Source organism: Mangifera indica, chromosome 15 (assembly GCF_011075055.1).
Source record: "Mangifera indica cultivar Alphonso chromosome 15, CATAS_Mindica_2.1, whole genome shotgun sequence".
Taxonomy (NCBI): Eukaryota; Viridiplantae; Streptophyta; class Magnoliopsida; order Sapindales; family Anacardiaceae; genus Mangifera; species Mangifera indica.
In genome coordinates, this window is record NC_058151.1 from 2,701,348 (window position 1) to 2,722,206 (window position 20,859).

At 33.9% G+C, this 20,859-nt stretch overlaps 2 protein-coding genes across 2 annotated transcripts; both read right to left on the reverse strand.

The window, feature by feature from the left end:
- Nucleotides 1-10,258: 10,258 nt before the first annotated feature.
- LOC123197155 (probable carboxylesterase 120) lies at nt 10,259-11,388 on the reverse strand. The gene has a single exon (XM_044611320.1). The coding sequence runs from the start codon at nt 11,381-11,383 to the stop codon at nt 10,406-10,408; it is 978 nt and encodes a 325-aa protein (XP_044467255.1). The 5' UTR covers nt 11,384-11,388; the 3' UTR covers nt 10,259-10,405.
- Nucleotides 11,389-14,693: 3,305 nt separating this feature from the next.
- On the reverse strand, nt 14,694-17,966 carry LOC123198058. Its single transcript, XM_044612632.1, has 4 exons — nt 16,907-17,966; nt 16,426-16,830; nt 16,284-16,331; nt 14,694-16,194 (listed from the first exon to the last, which is right to left on the reverse strand). The coding sequence occupies exons 1-4, from the start codon at nt 17,964-17,966 to the stop codon at nt 14,756-14,758; spliced, it is 2,952 nt and encodes a 983-aa protein (XP_044468567.1). The 3' UTR covers nt 14,694-14,755.
- Between the last annotated feature and the right edge of the window lie 2,893 nt (nt 17,967-20,859).

Consider the following 20,859-nt stretch of genomic DNA (forward strand, 5'->3'; position numbering starts at 1 on the left):
AATATGGACCTCTACTAATAGTGTTGGCATATAGTCAACCTCTAACATACTATTCTTTTGTTATCTTGCAGAAGATGAATAAAATCCAAAATTTGTCAATCTTAGGCAAAGCATCATTTTCAAAACTCCTTTAGAAATATGCTAAGGCACAGTTGTATTTTGTCATAAAGGTATTAAAACTCAATGTACAAATAACTCTTGTGGTATAGAGTTTAACTCACTAAGAGTAGACAATTTACACTACAGTGGTATCATTTATGGAGTGCATATGATTTTTGGACTAAAAAGGCCTATATCCACCTCAAGTTGTTTGCTCACACTCTGAATATGTCATCTTTTAACATGTAGACAACTATCAGTGTGTAAAAGGCTAACACACGTAAGATAAATACCCACGTTGCAATAATTTCATTAAGTAGTATGAAAAATCAAACTCGTATCATGTTGATTGATCAAAAGCATGTAGATTATAACTCATGCCTTGTCAATTTCAGTCATTCATGTGTAGACAATTACTCAAGTATCAACTAAGAATATGCAACTAACTCTCAGTGTGTGGCTACTCACTATGAGTAGACAACTTATATCATTATGGTGACTATTTTCAATGTGCAACCATTAGATCATGCTCAAAAAGCAAGATCAATTATGGTACACCCATAGTAAGATCAGGGACTGTAATCCCTCCAAATGGTTAGTCACAATGATAACATTTTTTAGATGACTATTACTTGCTTTCATCAACATAAGCAATGATAAGGTTCTCTAGGCAAAGGATTTTGAATAATTTCTAGTGCATATAACACCACAAAGTTGCTACCTTCGACCAAGGGCTCCTTAAATAGGAAACAAAAATAAGATTCTTCTAAGCATATAGGACCCAGAGTCCTTTTGACGTGTAACACATAATGAACCTATAATTGTTCCTCTAAGAAATAATGGGTGGTTAGTAGATATCATCTCCCATCATCCAAAAAATATTGTTTGACCAATACTATTATGTGTTGATGTTCAATCTGATCGGTTAAGCAACCCTAATTGCCAAACCTGCAAACTAGAATGGACTTATGAATGTTATATCCAGCTTAAAGAGGTCATCTTTTATCGAAAAGATATTATCTACTTTACGCTTTTGAGCATTAAACATATAATTGGCCTTGATAGGTTATGTAACCCCAATTACTAAATTTGAGTATTGAATTCATGTCATTGCACAATGGCACCTTATTCAACTACAATATCCAAGGTTACTTACATAATCAAGCCTTAAGCTCATAATAACAATAAGTAGATACCATCTCTTGACACAATGAGTGGACCTCTAATCAAGAAGATACCATTTGCTCAACACTCTCATACATTGGTGTTATAACGAACTTTGACAAGTGAAACAATCTTTATTATCAGACCTGTAAGTTAGATTTGAAAAATCATTTGAATGTCTATTGGGCCTCTTTGGAGAAGATAGTTAAACTTAATCCAACAAAATCCATATTGAAATGGAGAAGATGACTTGTTTCATTAGAGATGTCGTCCCTTAGCGTGTGGTGGATAACTCATGTTTGAATAGCAATAACTCCTAACATGTATAACATAACTCATATTGAAGCAATCAATGCATCAACATTCGATGTTCAAGAGGATAATTGATGTTACATCAACTTTGTCTCTTGGCATTTAGAGCTAAACTCATGTCAAGTACGTTGAGGCGTGACATATAATGTACAAATATAACTCATCCTTTAAAGATGTAAACCTTTACATGTAAAATGTAACTCAGATCATCGGCAAGTTACATCAATATGCATAATGGAGAGTTAACTTACTCCATGAAAAAATTTGACTTTGACGTGCGTTGTGATGCTGGTAACTCATGTCAGAAAGTTACTGCCTTTTAACATGTAGAACATCCTAAAGGGACTTAACTCACATCAAGACAACATCAACTAATGGTGTACAAACTTAAACATACATCGTGATGATGTCAATCCATTGTATGCAAATCCTAAATCACACCTTCATCATGCAGACTTGAACTCATGTTAGGGGAATGAACATAAAATAGCAAACATAAAATGCAACATGGAAACCTGCTTCAACTATCCGCATAGTGATTAACCCTTACTAATTGCTCCTACAAATAACATTTCTAAAAGGATAAGGATAGGTGTGCGTATGCTTATAAACTCTAAGAACATATCACATTAGTTCTTCAATCTTGCATTGCTAGATTTACTCCTAACCAGGGACAAATCTGCACATAAGGAGTATCTATCCAGTGGTTCAGTGCTTTTTCCATGCATTAGAAACAAACTTACTTATTTGGATTTTGTTAAGGACAAAGGTTGCTTGGTTTTATGGGTAAATGTTCAAGGAAAATTAATTAATATTAATTAGCCATTTAACACATGCAAAGAAAAGCAACAAAGCTACAACTTAAGACCGCAGCTTTCATTTTAGTTAACACATTGTTAATTTAATTAGTCTAATCAATGAGCTCTAACTTTATTTTTGATAGCTAACTTTATCTATAAGAGCTTGGCTATCGGGCCACCACAATTTGTTGTGCTTGCTGCTTCTATTAAAAACTTCTTATCTTATGTTACTTTCATTACAAAAAGCCAATATCATAAGTTTAATTTATCAGTAATATAACAACAAGACATTGAGGCCTGCTTGGTTAAAATATTTTATAATATTACTAGACGGGTAATTAATTAAAATAAGCAAAAATCTGTCCGTTTATACATTTTTAGGCTAACAAAAAAAAGTTTCATCAAATTAAGCAAACACTAATTTGTTTACCCTTTTTACCCTTATGTTGAAAAACCAAGTAAAAGTATTTTTTCTGAAAATATGCGTCGATTTATGGTGGTTACGATGGGGGCTAGGGATTTTACAGTGAAATCCTAAATATGTCAAATTATGTATATGGATGTTTTTAATGTTTCGAATGGTATAAAATGATGTAGTTTCGATGTTAATGGATGTCTAGAAGTGTAGCCATTGAGAGACAAAAGCGCGTAAATTTACAGTGTCACGCAAATTGCGCAAATCGTGCAAATACTGTTCACACCACGCAAACACTGTTCACATCACGCAAAGCAGATATCATAGTCTGTAAACAAGATTTTTGCGCGATTTTGCAAGTGGTTTGCGTGATGTGAACAGTGTTTGCGCAGTGTAAACAATTTACGCGATTTGCACGACACTGTAAATTTACACGTATTTGTCTCTCAACGGCTACACTTCCAGACATCCATTAACATCGAAACTACATCATTTTATACCATTCGAAACATTCAAAAACATCTATATACATAATTCGACATATTTAGGGTTTCACTATAAAATCCCTAGCCACCATCGTAACCACCATAAACTGACGCACATTCGTAGAAAAATTTTTTTTTCCATCCAATCAATAACATCCCAACATTAAATCATACCCACAATAGATTATTTATACCAGATCGATAAAGATTATTTTGCCGATGATTCTTGTTCTGTATTTTTAGATTTTTGATTTCGGCCTTCTCTTTTTGTTTTTGGTAAAAGTAACTTTCAAAGTGTTTCACTTTCGATTTTACTTGGTTTTTCATTATAAGGGTAAAAAAATTAGTGTTTGCTTAGTTTGGTAAAACTTTTTTTTTGTTCGCCTAAAAACGTATAAACGGATAGATTTTTGCTTATTTTAATTAATTTCTCTTACTAGACTAAGATAATTAATAAGCATTAATATCAGTAAGTAACACGTTAAGATTAGCTGAATCTTGGGTTTGGTCAAGTTGAATATAGAATGGCACGAAAATCATGAGGAAATCTATCTGTGACATCTTGTTTGTAATTGAATAATTAAGAGGTATAATTGCATAAGATCCTGTTTATCTTAATTAAATCTTGATTACGTGCTAGGATGGCCAACACACATGAAGGTTAATGAAATCTTGTTTATTTTATTAGGCCTATCTTGTTCTTGGGCTATATTTATTCTGAAAGTGATATCGTTGGGGGAACACGACAAACCAGTGCTTGTTATACTTACAATCCTCAAATCTCTCATCTTCAAACTCTCCAAAAAACAACAATATTACTACATTTTCTATACGTGGAGGTGGATTCTAATTTGATTGATATGATTAATTACTACTTACTACGTGATACACAATTAGTCTTATAAATCAGTGGCCTCATTATTAGCTTTAATTAACTATATATGTTATTGGGTTAAAACTTTTTTTCCAAACAAACTTGTGCATATAACAGTAGTACAAGCGATTAACAATTAGAAGACAAATGTTACACTAGTTTATAGGTCAAGGATAAGAATGCTCAAATAAGGTATGATCTCATTTAGACATTGCAAATAGGAAACATGGGTCCTAATCAGAATCTCTCCAACATTAAAATACAATTTTTTATTATCTTGAAATTACATCCACAATTTAAGCAATCACAATCATAATCAAAAAACATTTACTCTTTTTCTATATATGTATCACGGCAATGCGTATCAATCTATGCGCTTTTGCACTATACTAAAAAAAGTTATACATGTAATCCTAATATCTATTAATATAAATTTCTTAAGGTGGAAAGGTTTGAGAAAAAAACTTTAAGCACTCAATTAGCACTTTAGCTTTATAATAGTTTTTTTTTTTTTTTCAACGTTATTAAGATAATATTACCATTGCAAGTGTAAACTCTTGATAATTATAATCGAACCATATTAAAAATCGATTGTTATATATATTTTTGTCCCTTCTTAGTCTTTCATTGAATAGACTCATCACCAGCAAATTTATACTACCAAAACTCTCTCTTGTGAAACAAATATATAATGGTATGATTATTATAATTCATTTAAAAAATTGATTATAACAACTAAACTATATATATTGGTGTACTATATGAGACTTAATTATGTTAAAGGGATAATTCTAAATCATTAATTTCATAAAGATTGACGCTATAATTACCCCACTGTTTCTCTATTTATCCCTCATTATAAACATACCAATGTTAATTCTAAAATTACCCTTAATTATGGTTTGTTTTGTCGACAACAATGGTTTCGATGGATAGAATTTCATTGAAAAATATGTTGCAAAAAATATGGGTGAGGTCTCTGATTTGAATGTTTTTAGGAAAAAAATTGATTGAGTAGAAATTGAGAAAAAAATTTTCAAAATTCTAAAACCAAATATATCTAGGCATGTTTAAAATTAGGTCAAACGACTATTTCCCACCCAAGGTATGCTGCAATCTCAAGTTTCCATCCTTTAACTATAGAAACACCAAACACCCACCTATGAGCAGTTAAAAATAACGGTAGTAAGGGTAAAATCGTTATTTTCTCTATAATATTAAAAAAAACTAAAATAAAATCTACTTTTGCCCTCTAAACTTTAAAAACTAAAATTTTCCCGCAGCCTAAGTTTTAAAAAATCGCAGTTTCACCCTAGGGTTTCGTTTTGAAATCTCCGGTGACATCTCCAGCTTCATTGCTGACGGCCTCTCCCTCCCGAAGCATCATCTCCTTCCGGTGACCTCTTTTCTCCCATTTGGACGTCCGATCGACGTCGGAGAAGCCGTGGAAGACGAAGAATTTCATTGGGAAAGACGAAGTTCTTCGTCTTCCCAATCGTCATCGTCTGGGAAGACGATTGTCATCCCTCGTCTTCATCTGGGAAGACGATTTCTCTTCTCAGATGATGTCTCTTTATATCGGATGGGTTGGGGTGGAGTTGAAGGGGGTCGTCGATGGAAGAAAAACCTTCGGGAGGGGGAAACGGTCGGCGATAGCGCCAGAGAAAGTGAAAGGGTTTGGAAACTAAATCCTAGGGGGGGAAATGCAATCTTTTCAAACTTAACTTAGGTAAAAAATATTTGTTTTTAAACTTTTAGGGGGGGAAATGAGATTAAATTTTCAGGAGTTAGGGTTTTGTTAAATTTAACCGGTCATGGGTGGATGTTTGGTGTTTCCATAGTTAAAGGGTAGAAACTTGACATTGCAGCATACCTTGGGTGGGAAATAGTCATTTGGCCTTAAAATTATCATATATCTTTATGAACAAGAGAAATTCTGGTCTCATAATTTTTGTTTTTCCTAAAAAAAGAAAATAAAATTAGGAAATATAATCATTTTTATTTATAATAAAATATCTAACATTTTATTACTTATTTGTTAGGAGTTTATCATCATAGTTTCACATTCACTCTGCAAATTCAGTTAATCAATTAAGAATTAACTCTCTTATAAAGTTATGATATTACTCTTACAATATTATAGGTTTCGATAACTAAAAGAAAAAGTCCTTTTAATGGGTCGGAGGCTAAATATTACTCAAAAAAAAAAAAGCCTTAATAAGTTGTGCTATGAAAATTTTTTTTATTTAACAAACTCAGATCATTCCCACAGATTGAACTATTTAATTTTGAAATATTATCTATAGAATTTAAGCCCTAACTTTTATGTTAGAAATTTATCTTTTTTATCACTCAACTTACCCATAAGAGATGTGTCAGTAAGAGAATTTGATGTACTTACTGTGGTGAGCAATATTAGCTGATTCCGTATATCACAATCACAGTCGCAACTTGGAGAAATTTAGCTGGGTTGTGAGCCCTATAATCGAGCCTTTATTCAAAACCCAAACACATCACGAGCCTTGCATACTATTTTCTTAAGTACACCAAAAACATTTACTTTCTATCATGTTCCTAAGGATTAAACTATTTAAATATGAATCAAAAGAAAAAGTTTAAGTATATGAAACGATACGTTTAAATTGAGTATTAACCAATTCAATTACTAGAATTTCATGTTTGTTTTTGAAATTTGGATTTTGAGTACTGTTTTCATATTTGAATAAGAATAAGAAGTTACAACTAATTATTTTTCATTGTTACCCATGTTACGCTTATCATCATTGTCATTAAGTTTTTATATTGATATGTGTAAATGTACTAAGAGATGATATGTGTAACGTAGTAGCTCATTTTATTTTAATTTTATTAAATAAATATATATTAACTACAAGAAAAAGTAATAAAATATATTTACCTATAAAAAATTCAATGATTTCATTATATAATATTTCTTGAATGGTAAGATACAAAATTAGTTTTTACTTGAAGGAGTCCTCGAATTGCATTGACTAACGTTTGTAACAATAACTAAACAATATTGAACCAAGCAACGACTTAATTGTTCTATGACTATAATTTCAATGGTCATTGATGTCCATCAGTATATGTATCAGAAACATCAACTCTCGTACTAGGAGTGATGAGTCATTTGTTTATCTATCATAACATTCGTATATCTTTCAATATGTTCAATCATCATCGTGTTGGTAATCCTTTCTCAAGGAATATGTTAAGTTGGTGTTAAAGCATGTTGATCTTTATACAAGACAATATTATGATATCAAATCGAAGAATTACATGTATCACTGTTTGTTAGAGAATATGTTTCATAGGCACTGGGGTAACCATTCATATAAAATCCTCTTGACTAATTAGTTTAGTGACCACATCTAATGTGCACCCATGTGTTCCACCAAAATTTCAGCATACAACTTTGACATGTGAGATCTATCACTACTTTTCAGTAAGATTGTTCAACACTATGATAGTCCTAACCATTCTACTTATCCCTTTGGTCAGAACAATATCAAGACTATGGACATTTCTAAAATGACCACCATATATGAACATAAAGTTCTCACAATCGATATATAAGCATTGATCTCCTCGTCATGGTTCAATCATCCTAAAGGCATTTATTCTGGCATAAATATGAACTTATAGATAAACAGTGTCACAAGGAGTTTTAAATATGACTTAATTATAAACTTGTGATGTCAAGAAGATTGACTCTAAAACATCAACTCCAACAACTCATGCATGAGTGATAAGTTAGGTATGGTCATGCATCGACCTTGTATACCCATTCCTCATACAAAAATAATAATTTTACCCCTAAGTTGTGTGCACTAATGGGATATGAACAAGCATAGATTATATGTTAAGAAATAAAGCGATATGATAAGGACATGTGCCTTAACCTATGTGATCTAAGACACAAGTTATTAGATGAAAGGATTAAGATTGAATGAGGTTTATAAAGTCATGAATTGTGTAGAAACAATTAAGAAGTGGATTAATGAGCCACTAACAATGATCTATGGCATAAGGTTATAAAATGTGAGTCAATATAGTGTGATCTTTTATTCAAAGAAATGGAATGCATGCCAATGTTGTGTGATATTTAGCATAAAAATGAACTTGAATAGACATTGAAATGCTTAAAAAAAGTATGCCCTCCTTTCATGAGATGATAAGATGTGATAAAGGAAGCATACTATCATCAAAAGAAGGGCTAAGAAATGAACTTTGATGGTGTAATGTCATCCAATAAATATGTCGATGTGATGAGATAAGTGTAATGTTATTGAGAGAAAAGATGAGAGAGAATCCCTAATGACGTAGGTTGTGTGCATAGTTATGCTAGAATGAGAGTAATGGAATACTAAGTTAATAATTAAGTTGTGTGAACATGAAGTACCTGATATGTCACATACTTACTCAGTGTTTTTGCACTCATATGTTTCTTTTGTAATGTTTTATATGAGAGAAGTTTGTAAAGTTGTGGGAGGAGTGTGAGTTAGTTGAGCTACATTACATGAGGAGGGATCACGAGTCTTTTTATGTTTTTGAGATAATTTATGTATTTAAGGTTATTATATGTTAGAGATGATGTTTATGGACATTTTACCATTTTTTGGATATTAAGTTGTATTTATTTTTTTATTATTGCATAAATCAGGCACCTTTTACACATTCTTCAATAAATTTTTATTCATGCATGCTCATTTATTGAAGATTTTTATATTTTGTTGCATTGAATGGTGTCATGTTCTAAGAAAATCAAGTTGACATGTCTAAGCGGTTTTGCATCCTCTTCGAAGAATATTCATTTAGAGAAGATGTTACAACTGAACATTACAGGTAAAAAGCAAACTTATTCAATAATTATAATAGTTTTCATTGTTCAATTTCCAATTGACTAATCATAGTTTATTTATGTATCGAGGATCTTATGCATCTATTAATCCATTAGGTGAAGGAAATGGTGGTGAGACATGTTTAGAAATTTTCATACATGCTTGTCAACCTAATTAGCATCCACAAATATAAGGTTTATAACAGCGGGTAGAAGACTGGAATGGTTGACTTATCAGAGCGAACATGCTCTTTTCAAAAATTTTAGGTATCCTAAATTCTTGTGCATACATGTTAGTTGTCAAATAAGTAATGAATATTTCATACTACTATCAATAGCTGCATCCACTTTACTCAAATGCAATACTCTTAATTTATTTATGTTGAAAATATATACTCGCTTGAAAACTCAAAAGAGTGGGTTCATCTATATAATCTTCATATCATTCATCCCCTAGTTATCAAATGTTGATGTGCTGATGACCATTGGGTCATAATAGAGTTGATGTCAACAACTTAGACATATAAAACTTAACTGTTAGACTCCAACGCTTATACCTAGTATATCATTGTCATGCATTTTTGGAAGAGGTAATTTCCCTAGCTCTTCTTGTAGTTATCATGTTTCATCACATGGTCTTCATAATTCACAATGGTTTGAATGAATAAACCAGTTGTGACATTTTATAAATTATTGATTTCCCCCATCTTATGAATTGAACATAATTTAATTATATTGTAAATGTTTTTTGTGAATCTTAATATTATATCTTCATTACGATTCTATTTATGTTTTCATGTGTTTATTGTTACATGTATAATACTTTTTTTTTTTTAATAACCAGAGACTTTGTTTGCATTTGTAACATGTATGATAATATTTATTATTAGAATTACTCAAAGTTGGCTACTTAGATTTAATAATTAATTATTTTCCAAGTTGGATGAAATGGCATATGGCCATGGACTGTGTTGACGAATTACCCATATGGAGATCAATCCTTTGAAAGGAATTTGGGTTTATGATTAAATAAAATAAAATAAATCAAATTTTAAATAAAATTGTAAAAAAGATAACCATTAAAAATAGGGAAAAAAATATGGGTATGGTTGACTTATTTGGTATAATGATTGTAGATTTGATCATTGTATTTCAGATTTATTCATTCAACAAATACGAACGGGATTCTCGGTTATTAAAAAAAAAAAGTGAAACTTTAAAATTCTCTCAAATCAAAACGTACGGGCAAATATGAATTAACCCTAGGCATGGCTGCCTAGGCAAATATATTAAAAAAAAAATTTAAGCATACCACAAAATATCAATTAACCTTCATTAGGCAGTGGTACCAAGCACAAGCATACTACATAATTTTTTAGTAAAATACAAAGTTGCTCAAGACAGAACGAAATTTTTTAGGATTATTAGCAGGTCCTTGGTCTTGGTAGCATCGACAAGGTCTACGCCATGACAGCCGCCTTCACAGAATTGACTTTTCACTTTTACACCCTTTTGCTCCATGATTTTCACCAACTCAATCTGACGGTCAATCATTGGGTCCCCAGTCCACCCTGTAATCAACACCTTCCATTCTTTCCGCCCGATTTGGTCTAAGGCCTTTGAGTCACCCCCCACCGCTGGATTGGAATACTCATGGTCACGGTCAACCCCTTGTGGCAACGATAATTCCCACATTAAATCACTAACAGATAATGGAAAAACTGGATTATTCATCAACCTCAACTCTGACTCAGTCCTCTTAACCCCGCCGATGAAAGGTTGATGAAGTATCAGCCCTTTGATCTTCAATGGAAACAAGTCGTCAGCTTTAGAAGCGGCTTGTATGCCGACATGATACACAATGTTACCACCGGCACTGCTGCCCATTAAGAAACATGAAGATAAATCGGCATAGCCTTTTAATTCTTGACTAGTTTTGATCCAGTGCAGGGCTTCCATGGCGTCTTCATAAGCCGCCGGGAGACGGTGCTCAGGGGCAAGCCGATACTTGACTGATAGAACGATGGCGGGGAATTCAAGAGCCACGTTTGAACAAAAATTGTGGAAAACAGCGGCGGCTACGCTGCCAATGATGAAGCCCCCACCGTGATAGTAAACGATGAGAGGGAGCTTGGAGGTAGAGGAGGAGGAAGACTCAAGTGCTTGACGGGGAAGGTATAGGCGAACTCCAACGTTGTTTGATTGGTTGATAGAGATGTCTTTAGAAGGAATAGTGTGGTGAGAAGGATCGGATGTGGCGGTGGCGTCTGATAGTAAACCGTGTTTGCGAGTGAGCGTGCCATCGGGGTTGAGGACAATCTGAAGGCAGTCGTAGGGATCAAAAGTTGCAGGGAGATCACTTTTGTCTGACATTTTAGACTCTTTGATGGATGATGCTTATGGTGGCCTTGCGAGTCCTCTCTATATAAGAGTATTAAAAGAGAATAAAATAAGGCACTACACATCTTCGTTTTTCATGAGTAATTTAGATATATAAATAATATATTATCATATAATTAGATGATTTTAAATTAAAAATAAAATAACATTCAACCACATAATAACACATTATTTACATATTCAAATTATAAATAAAAATATATAAACAAATAATATTACTTTAAAATTAAAGTTGTATAAGTTAAATGCAACTTCTACATATTTAGGAGAAGATATATAAACTGGTAGGCTTATTTATAAATTTTTGGTAGCTATTTAATTGTTAAAAATCAATTCCTTATAATAATGTATGCAGTCTGTTATAAAAAAATAAGTGATTTATTTTCCCACCCAAGGTATGACCTTAAAAATGATTTTCCACCGCTAAGTATATAATTCAAAGGTCTCCATCCAAAATATAATTCTTAAAAAAAAATTCCACCATGAGGGAAAAAAAAAAATCATAATTTCACTGTCCATAAAAGTTTGAGATATGATTTTAATGCTTGAAGCAAGTATTGACTTGATGAAGGAGTTGATTTGAGTCAACTATCGATTAAATGTTGAATTATTTAAAGATGTTTTTATCTCTTTTGTTTTGTCTTGTTTTGCTCAAGAGTTAAACTAATATATAGTTAGAGACAATTTTGTCCTTTTTATTTTGTATAGGAATTAAAGGATTATTTTTTGAGAAAATATAACAGGCTAGCCACCCATTCTCACCCGCGATGAAAGCGTCTTTGAAGCTCCATCCAATGACAATTTCATCCCATGTGATTCTCTTCATGTCTAGTTATTGCTGATATCTTTGGCCCATGGTTTAACCATAATTCAGCTAGTTCAATTACAGGTCAAAGCGAGTCAAATGTTGAAATGGCTTTTTGCTTAATTCAAATCATAAATGTTATTGGATACCGATCTAATATGAGTTTCAAAATCATGTTTTGATCCCTTACAAATTTGGAAACCTAAATTAATCCTAACAATTCAAACTTGAAAAACCTAGCCTAGAGTTGCAATTTTCAATTTTCAATAGGCAAAAAATAATAATAATAATAAAACTATATGTATAAATAATATACACAAATAATGATATGTCATTATGTGAATGAATGTTATTTTATTTCTAATTTAAAACTACCAATCATATGATAACATGTTATTGTTTATTACAAAGTTATGCATATTATTTGTATGCAAAATCATGTATATTATTTGTACATTTAGTATTACTAAAAAAAAAGGTTAGGGTTTTGTTTTTCAACACGAAATTGTCATTTCAACACTAAATGATGATTTGACCCCTAACGTTAATTGAAATTTTTAATGAAAATTTGATTGTGAGTGAGTGTTTGGGTTTTTGAAAGTTTGGTGGGTGGGAACTGGAATTCACTATACCTTGGGTGGGAATAAGTGCTTTTGTCTAATACAAATACAATCTGGATACACGGAATATCTAATGTATCATAGCCACCGCAACTGGGGATAATAATTAAAATAGGCAAAATTTTTTCCGCTTATACCTTTTTAGGCAAACGCATAGTAGTTTTATTTTTATAAGTAAAACTTTTTATAACTCCAAAAATACCCTCTCAGCCCTGTATACGTAGGCGTTGGAAGGAAAACTTGAGTGCGTTAGTACGTGCAGAGTGCGTGCGGTGCGTGCGTGGTGCGTGCGGTGCGCGCAGTGCGTGTGGTGCGTGAGCAGTGCGTGCACCCTGATTAATATATATAAACAAAGTGTGAGGGTGCGCACGCAGTGCGTGCAGTGCGCGCACCCTTTTTTTTAAATATATATATATATATATATATATATATATATATATATATATGTATATATATATATATATATATATATTAAATAATATAATAAATATATATATATTAAATATTATAATATTTAATATAATATATATAAATAATAATAATAATAATTTTTAAATATATATATTATATTATTATATATTATATATAATATTATATATATATATATATATATATATATATATATATATATATATATATAATATGTGCAGTGCGCGCACTGCATATGCACTGTGCGCGCACTGTGCACGCACTGTATACTCACTGTTTGCACACTGCACACTTACTGTATATTATGTACAGTACCCGCACTGCACGCACCGCACGCACCACGCACTCCGCACACACCCACGCACTCAAACCTTTCTTTCAGTGCCTACGTATACAGGGCTGAAAGGGTATTTTTGGAGTTACAAAAAAATTTACTTATAAAAGTAAAACTACTGTACGTTTGCCTAAAAAAGTATAAGCGGAAAATTTTTTGCCTATTTTAATTAATATCCCCCGCAACTGCCACCCATGCAAACTAAACCATCAAAGCTGTCACCAGCCTAAGCCCAAGTCCACTGGAACCACCACCCACTTAAGTCCAAATCCACCAAAATCCAAATGTAACATTTAGCCTCGTTACAAGTTTTAAACTATGATTTAGTCCCTACAATTTAAACTCGAACCCACCGAAACCTCAAGTAAGACAGTTTGACACTTTAACAATTATAACTAAAGTAATATTATACGTATATATTTTTAAATATACAAATAATACATGTTTAATCTAATCACATTATAATATATATATATAGTGATTATTTTGTGTGTTTTTAATGTTGCGTCTGGGGGAACAACTAATACAAATGATGACATTTGGAAATTACTACTATTTAGTGCATCTTAATTGCCTACGGCCTACCCCATAAATAATGATCTATAAATTAAGAAAGTAACACTTTAACATCATATGGCAAAATGATACAAAATTAAACCCCCACAATTACATTAAATAACAATAAGAACTTGGTTTTATACAACTCCTTAAATTGATCCTTATCCCCATTGGAATGTAAAGTATTTATTTGAAGGTAAGTTAAAAATTTAATTTTAATATTTCATTGACACCCATTTTTTTTAATTATTTAAACTACTTGGTTTGAATTGGACAAATAAACTTCAAATACAATAATTGGACCTATAATTATTGAATAAAATAATTTAGGGTTTTTTCTTTGGTGTTTCATAACCTTACATGTCTTCCACTTTTCCTATAATTTGGATCCTGGTTTGATAAGTTGTTGCAATTGTGATCGGAGATAGTTGGGTTTTGATGGCGGTGAGAGTGAATTAAGATCCTATACACATCAATAACCAAAAAAATGAACTATGGCTAAATGATTAATCTTATATACCAAAATGTTTAGGCGTAATATAGATGCATAGTGTCATTATATAAATGTTTTTCTCTTCCTCTATTATCTATCAGTCACTTCAATAGGACGCAGTACAGGTGGCTGACAGAGACGACTGCAACTGAAGCAGGTGGTGGTAGCAGTCGGCGGCAGTTGGTCTCTGCTCTGGGCTCTGCTCCAAACATCTACCTTGCAACTCTCTAAGCATTTTAGGCACATTGCTAAGCCCGCAGGTTTTCACCAAGTACCCAACCCCCCAAACGTCAACCTTTACTCCATGCAACCCCCTTCCCATTTCCGGAGCGTGTCTCCCACGTGCCTCCACTCCCACCGCCCCATGTGGGTATATTTGTGGCGCCCCCACCGCCTCATCAAATCCACAAACGAACCACTCGTCTTCTCTGTCGCTTCTTCTCATCACTTTCTCCCAGCTCAAGTCCCGGTGCATAAAAGATAAATCATGTAATGCAACCAAGGCTTTTGTTACATACTTCAGCGCCTCAATGAGTTGATCACAATTTGAGGGCTTAAATTTACACCCTCTAGGCTTAAACACTAATGCAAGATCTTTCTCCGACGACCGGTAAATGGACTCGGAGTGTGGAATACGGTGGTCGAGGAAGTCGTATATTTCTTTAACCGCTGCAAATTTTCTCTTGCTTGAGAAATATCTTGTTACAGTGTTTGGAGTCAGTTCAATGACATTTCCATTGCCCATGTCGATTCTTTCGAAATCACTGAAAGGATAATACTTGTAATTGCAGCCACTGCTGTTGTTGAAGAAGCGATCTGCTAGCAATGGTAAAAGGCCTGCGATTCTATAACACGGGATTAGCGCTTTCAGTCTCTCAACTGGTGAAGATAAGTCTAGTGAATATAAGTCAGTTCTAATGATGCGATCTTGTGATCGGCTCAAGGCACAGAAGGTTACAATGTAGCCAACTGCGTGGTAACCAAATAAGTATGGAAGATCCATGTAAGTCCATAGTAGCTTCTCAACTATGGAAGATGAGGGGTCAAGCTGGCCTTCTCTTAATTGATCAGCTTCTTCTCCTCGCCATAGACAAAAATTTCTAACAAAACCAGTCACATTTGGCCACTGATCCTGCAATGGCTCAGGTGAGGACGAAGAGGGTTTGCGTACAATGACCATTTCAACAGAACAAAACTTGGAGACAACCCTATTGATACAATCATCCCAAAGGCCAGTGAACGAGTCTCTACTAGTAGCAGTTGCAGCACTCAGGCTAGGGTTATTTCGAATAAGTGGACTTAAAATATCATATGTAATAGCTCTACAATCCAACAATTCAGTTGAAGTGGAGAAGAAGAGCTCTTTGCCTTGTGGTAAGTCTCTATAGACATCTTTTCGAAGTGGGAAACGTAATTCCTCTGGTGGAGGTTCTTGTAAATGCCATGAAAGCTCGAACAAAGTGGGCAGTGTTGCTGGGGGAACTCGCAGACAACCCACGTAGTACTCAGTTGGATCTTGATGCTCCCATGGAGACGGAGCAATTGCTAAAAGAAAGCCACAGGAACATATATCACTCTTCACAGTATATCTCAAACAATTTCAAACAATATTAAAGACTATAAATAAGACTTACATCTGATGGAGTGTTCTGCAGATGGAAGCTGAACTCTTTCAATGAAACCTGTCGATAAAAATAGAAAGAGACAGTGTGTAAGATGAGGGATTCCTAGACACTACAAAATATAAGATAAGAATATTAACAGATGTAATTGTACCAGAAGATGCAGAAGTTGAGGAAAACTTTCTTCTGCCAAAGACTTTGACTTGTTGTCCGGGAAGGAATCTATCTACAGAAAAGCCTCTAAGAGGACCGTCTTCGAAGGCTTCCATATTGCAAGCAACCATTGTATCATCAAAGAAAGTAAGTTCATCTGCATTAAGAAAGCTTGAACCTTGAATTCTAATTCTCCCTCTGTGGTGCTCTCCTTCTTCAGCCCACAAACTCACTGATTCCTCCCATGTCATTCTTATTTTCCCAATTCTGCGAAGTTCCTTGGAGGAGGAAGATGAGGTGGGAAGAAGACCCACGTCTACTGGAGATTCAAACCCTAGTAAACTCCCTCTACCACCATGAAAGAAAGCTTCAGCTCCACTTGTCATCACTAGTTGCTTCGCCCTCGCTACAAATAAAAAATGCTGTTTAAGGATAAGAAAAAATACATAAAAAATTTGAACTTAAGGAGTAATTAATGATACCTGAGAGCGAGAGGTCATCTTCTTTGAAAGGAGGGGGAGGAGGAAGAAATCTGGTACTAGTAACATTTGTTCTACTATCATCACCAGAAACGACAACAGAAACCCCTCTGCCCTGAGGTGTTCTGATACGAGAGCCCATGAACTGAGACAATTCCTCAAAGACCTCTTCGTCAAAAGAAGCTGGCAATCTGTGTAGCTTCCTCTCATAAGGAGAGAGTCTAAAATAACTCTTTCCGACTTGATCTCGTTCACCACCTCTTTCCCACTCAAAAACTTTTCTAAATTCACCCAACATGTTATCCCATTTAGTCCCAGCAGTTTTAGCATCTCTGTTGACACCGTGTCTTTGCAAGAACTCCGCAACTTCTCTATCTTTATCGGCCCTGGTTTTTCCTCTTGTTGCTTGAACTGGCATCTCAGTGCTGCCAGTGACGTGGACAGTTTCTGGCTGATCGATTCTAGAGAATAAACCAGACCCGTTTGATCCACCTTGGTACTGAACCTTCCAAGCCCTAGCCAGCCACAACATCTCGTTTGGTTTCCAAACCGGGCTCACAAATTTTCCTTTTCTCAACTGGGGTTGTAATTGTTCTCCCTCCGGTTTGTTTGTCTCTTGACCAGAGGCTGCAGAGAGAGAGGGAAATGGAGAGTGTGGAGGAGAGGAGGTTGTGTCGGAGGATGAAGCTGCAGTTGTGTGAGCTTGACCTTGTGGATTTATGGGATTTGTAGTTGGTGATGGCGTTGATTCACTGCTCATCATAGCCATTTGGGTTGTTTGCTTTTGTTGTTGAGATGGGGTTGGTAAAATCTTCCATTGACTACTACTATACCTTTGTCTCTTCGGATTCACAGAATCAAATTGTTGCTCAAACGGACTAGTAGCAGCACCAACAGGAACATATAGAGGTGAAGAGATAAACGGAGCTCCGGTTACCACAACAGGTGTTGGCTGTTGTTGTTGAAGTTCCCCTTTTTCCGTCGAATCCTCAAGTGGGTTCGTAGGAGAAGATGACCGTTGTTGCTGCTGCTTCTTGGTTGCGTCTCCTTTGTTATCAACCATCTCAAATACTTTCTTGAAAAGACAGTTTTCACTTCAGAGAAAACTCACCCAATACCCAAAACAAGAAGAACAAACACAACTACACTTCAACGGGCTAGTTTGTGGCTTATAGCTTCTGTTTTGCAGTCTATCTATAATTCTACAATGGCTTTGAGCTTTGCAGTTGAATTGCCACCGTATGTTCAAAAGGGAAAGTGGGAAAAATTTAAGAAATGATAGCAAGCTAAAGCAACATAAAAGCGAAGGAGAAAGAAGTAACAGAAAAAGTCGAGATTGTGGCACTGCCATGAATAAGACTATTCAGTTAATTATCAGTTAATACAACTAAGCATTAGTACTTAACAAGTCTGATTTTGACAGGTAAGAGAGAAAGAGGAGCCTACACCTATACATTTAAACACATCCATTTATATGCATGATTCGGAGTGAGTCATGATTGTACTGAATCAGACTGAAAAACGCGGCTCTAAAAACAAATTAGCATTGTTTTATCGATGGCATTTAATATTACGGGTGTCGTTATTCCTGTGTGCAGAGAGAGAAAATGAACAAAAGAGACGCTTTTCTTGACTTCCCGCAACGAGTGAGGGAGAAAGTGGAGACTGCGACTGTAAGAATAAGAAAGAGAAGTGGTGAGTTTGTATTGGATTCATAAGTTTGGATGTGGACACATCGTAACTATGGCTCTGCTCCAAAACTCATTACTTTTTGGCGACCTATTATTATAATTTTAGCTTTTAAAGTGCAAATTATCAAGACAAAAATGAAGTTTAATGTGGGTAAATAGTGGAGAGGTGGTCCAAATGGAAAGAGGGAATAAAGGAGAAGGATGGAATCAAATAGGGCAACATAAGCGGATCTTCATCGACTCACATTGTTGGGGGGTTGGGTGAAATCATATTCATTAATAAGTAACATTTTTATTTTTCTCTCTCTCAGAAAGAAGAAAAGGCAGGCAGGCAGGCAGGCATGCTGCCCACCACACAGACATGAAAGTGATCGAGCAGTAACACTGATTACCAATCACTCCACCCGCCCGCCACCCTAACTTCTATCCCTAAATTCATTGTCCCTTGTAGGGTGGATTCCAATGGGATCAAATTTGAATATATTTAAATTTAGCTCAAATAAACAATTATCTAATAAGACTTTGCCAAATCAAAATTAAAAGTGAATTAAGTTTGATTTGAATTAAAATAATTCAATTCAATTTAGTTTAAGTTAGGTTTAAAATTATTACTCAAATCAATTGTTTAAATTTATGATTCAGATTCGTGACTAAGTTCATTATTTATTAGTAAAATAACATTGTTTTACTTAAATACTAAACCAAACAATATATTCGAATTATGAATTTGAGTTGTACTGAGTCATAAATTCAAATTACGAATCTATGCTGATCTGAACCACAAATTCGAACTGAATCAAGTTACGAATTTAAACTATTGATTCAATTCAAGCCGAACCAAACACCTTCTAACTTGAGTTCAATTTAATTTAAAAAACAAATTAAAATTTTTAGCTCAAATTTAAATCAAATAAATTCGAATTGAGTTTAATCGAATCAAATAAGTTTTGGAGACTACACCAACTCGGATTGGATTCAGCCCTAATCCCATCTTTCTCCTCTATTTTTCTTTCTTTCAAATTTCTCTTCCTGAATGCTTTGGTAATTCAATCTGCATGTATATCTTTAGATGTGGCAAGCGGGTTGGTTACCCCAGAAGCGGATCGGATCGATATAGGTGCAAGTTGAGAAAAGGATAAGTTATTCTGGTAATAATTTTTAAAACTCATATTCGGTTTTGCTAGTATAGGTTGCCCTATGAATTATCCACTAATATTAATTTTAGTCTATCTTTGTTTTATTTTTATTATTTTAATGGAATTAATTCGTGATTTTCAATTTTTTTTTTTTCAAGTACATAAGTATTTCAAGTATTTCGTGAAAGAACAAAAATTTAACTCAAATTATAAAATATGTTTTTATAGATGTGAATAATTTTAACATTAAAGACAAAATAAATATTTAGAACAAATTATTTAATGCTCATATTTTTAAATTTATTTTTAACACAATAAATTTTTTAATTTTAAGGTAGATTTAAATTTATTTTATGTCAAAATAAATAAAAAAATATGTGAAATTTATATTAATCATGTTGTAAGTTTGATGTTAAAGAGCAAGGAAAAAGATGAATGAAAAAAACTGACATGCAGATACTAGCGGGCATATCCAGTCTATCAACAAAAATTTATTACCTGCAAGAACAGGTCTAAAATAGTATGAGTTTAAAAATTTAAGATTTATATTTATTTTTAAAAAGGATACCCAGAAGTTATACAGTGACCTTGTTTTACAAAGTCTACCGATCTTTGGAATCAATTTTGACTATTATTGCAGAAACTGGTTGACGAAAAAGCCAAAGGACTATGTCCCACCCAAAGTATGCGATCATCTCAAAGTTCTCTTCGTTAACTTTGAAAATTTTATTTATCTACTCATAAATGATTAAAATTAATGGAATCCTAATCCCTTAAAATTTTATCTTTTTTCCTTTCTTAGCCTCTAAAAACTAATTATTTTTTCATAGGCCAAGTTTTAAAAAATAACATTCTCTCCCTAGGATTTAACTTTCAATCCCTGATGTCAAATCTGATGCCATTACCGATGACGAAGCTTTCCAGAGGCATCACCATACTCCGACCGTCTCTCTTTTCTCCTCTGGAATGTCAGTCGGTCGAGATCTAGTCTAAAAAGTCAAAGAGGACAAATCTCTTCGTCTTCCCAGATGAAGATGACGGTCTCGTCTTTGTCTGGGAAGATGAAGAGCTCTTCGACTTCTCAGGCGAAATCTCGATTGACCAGTGTTCCAGAGGAGTAAAGAGAGAT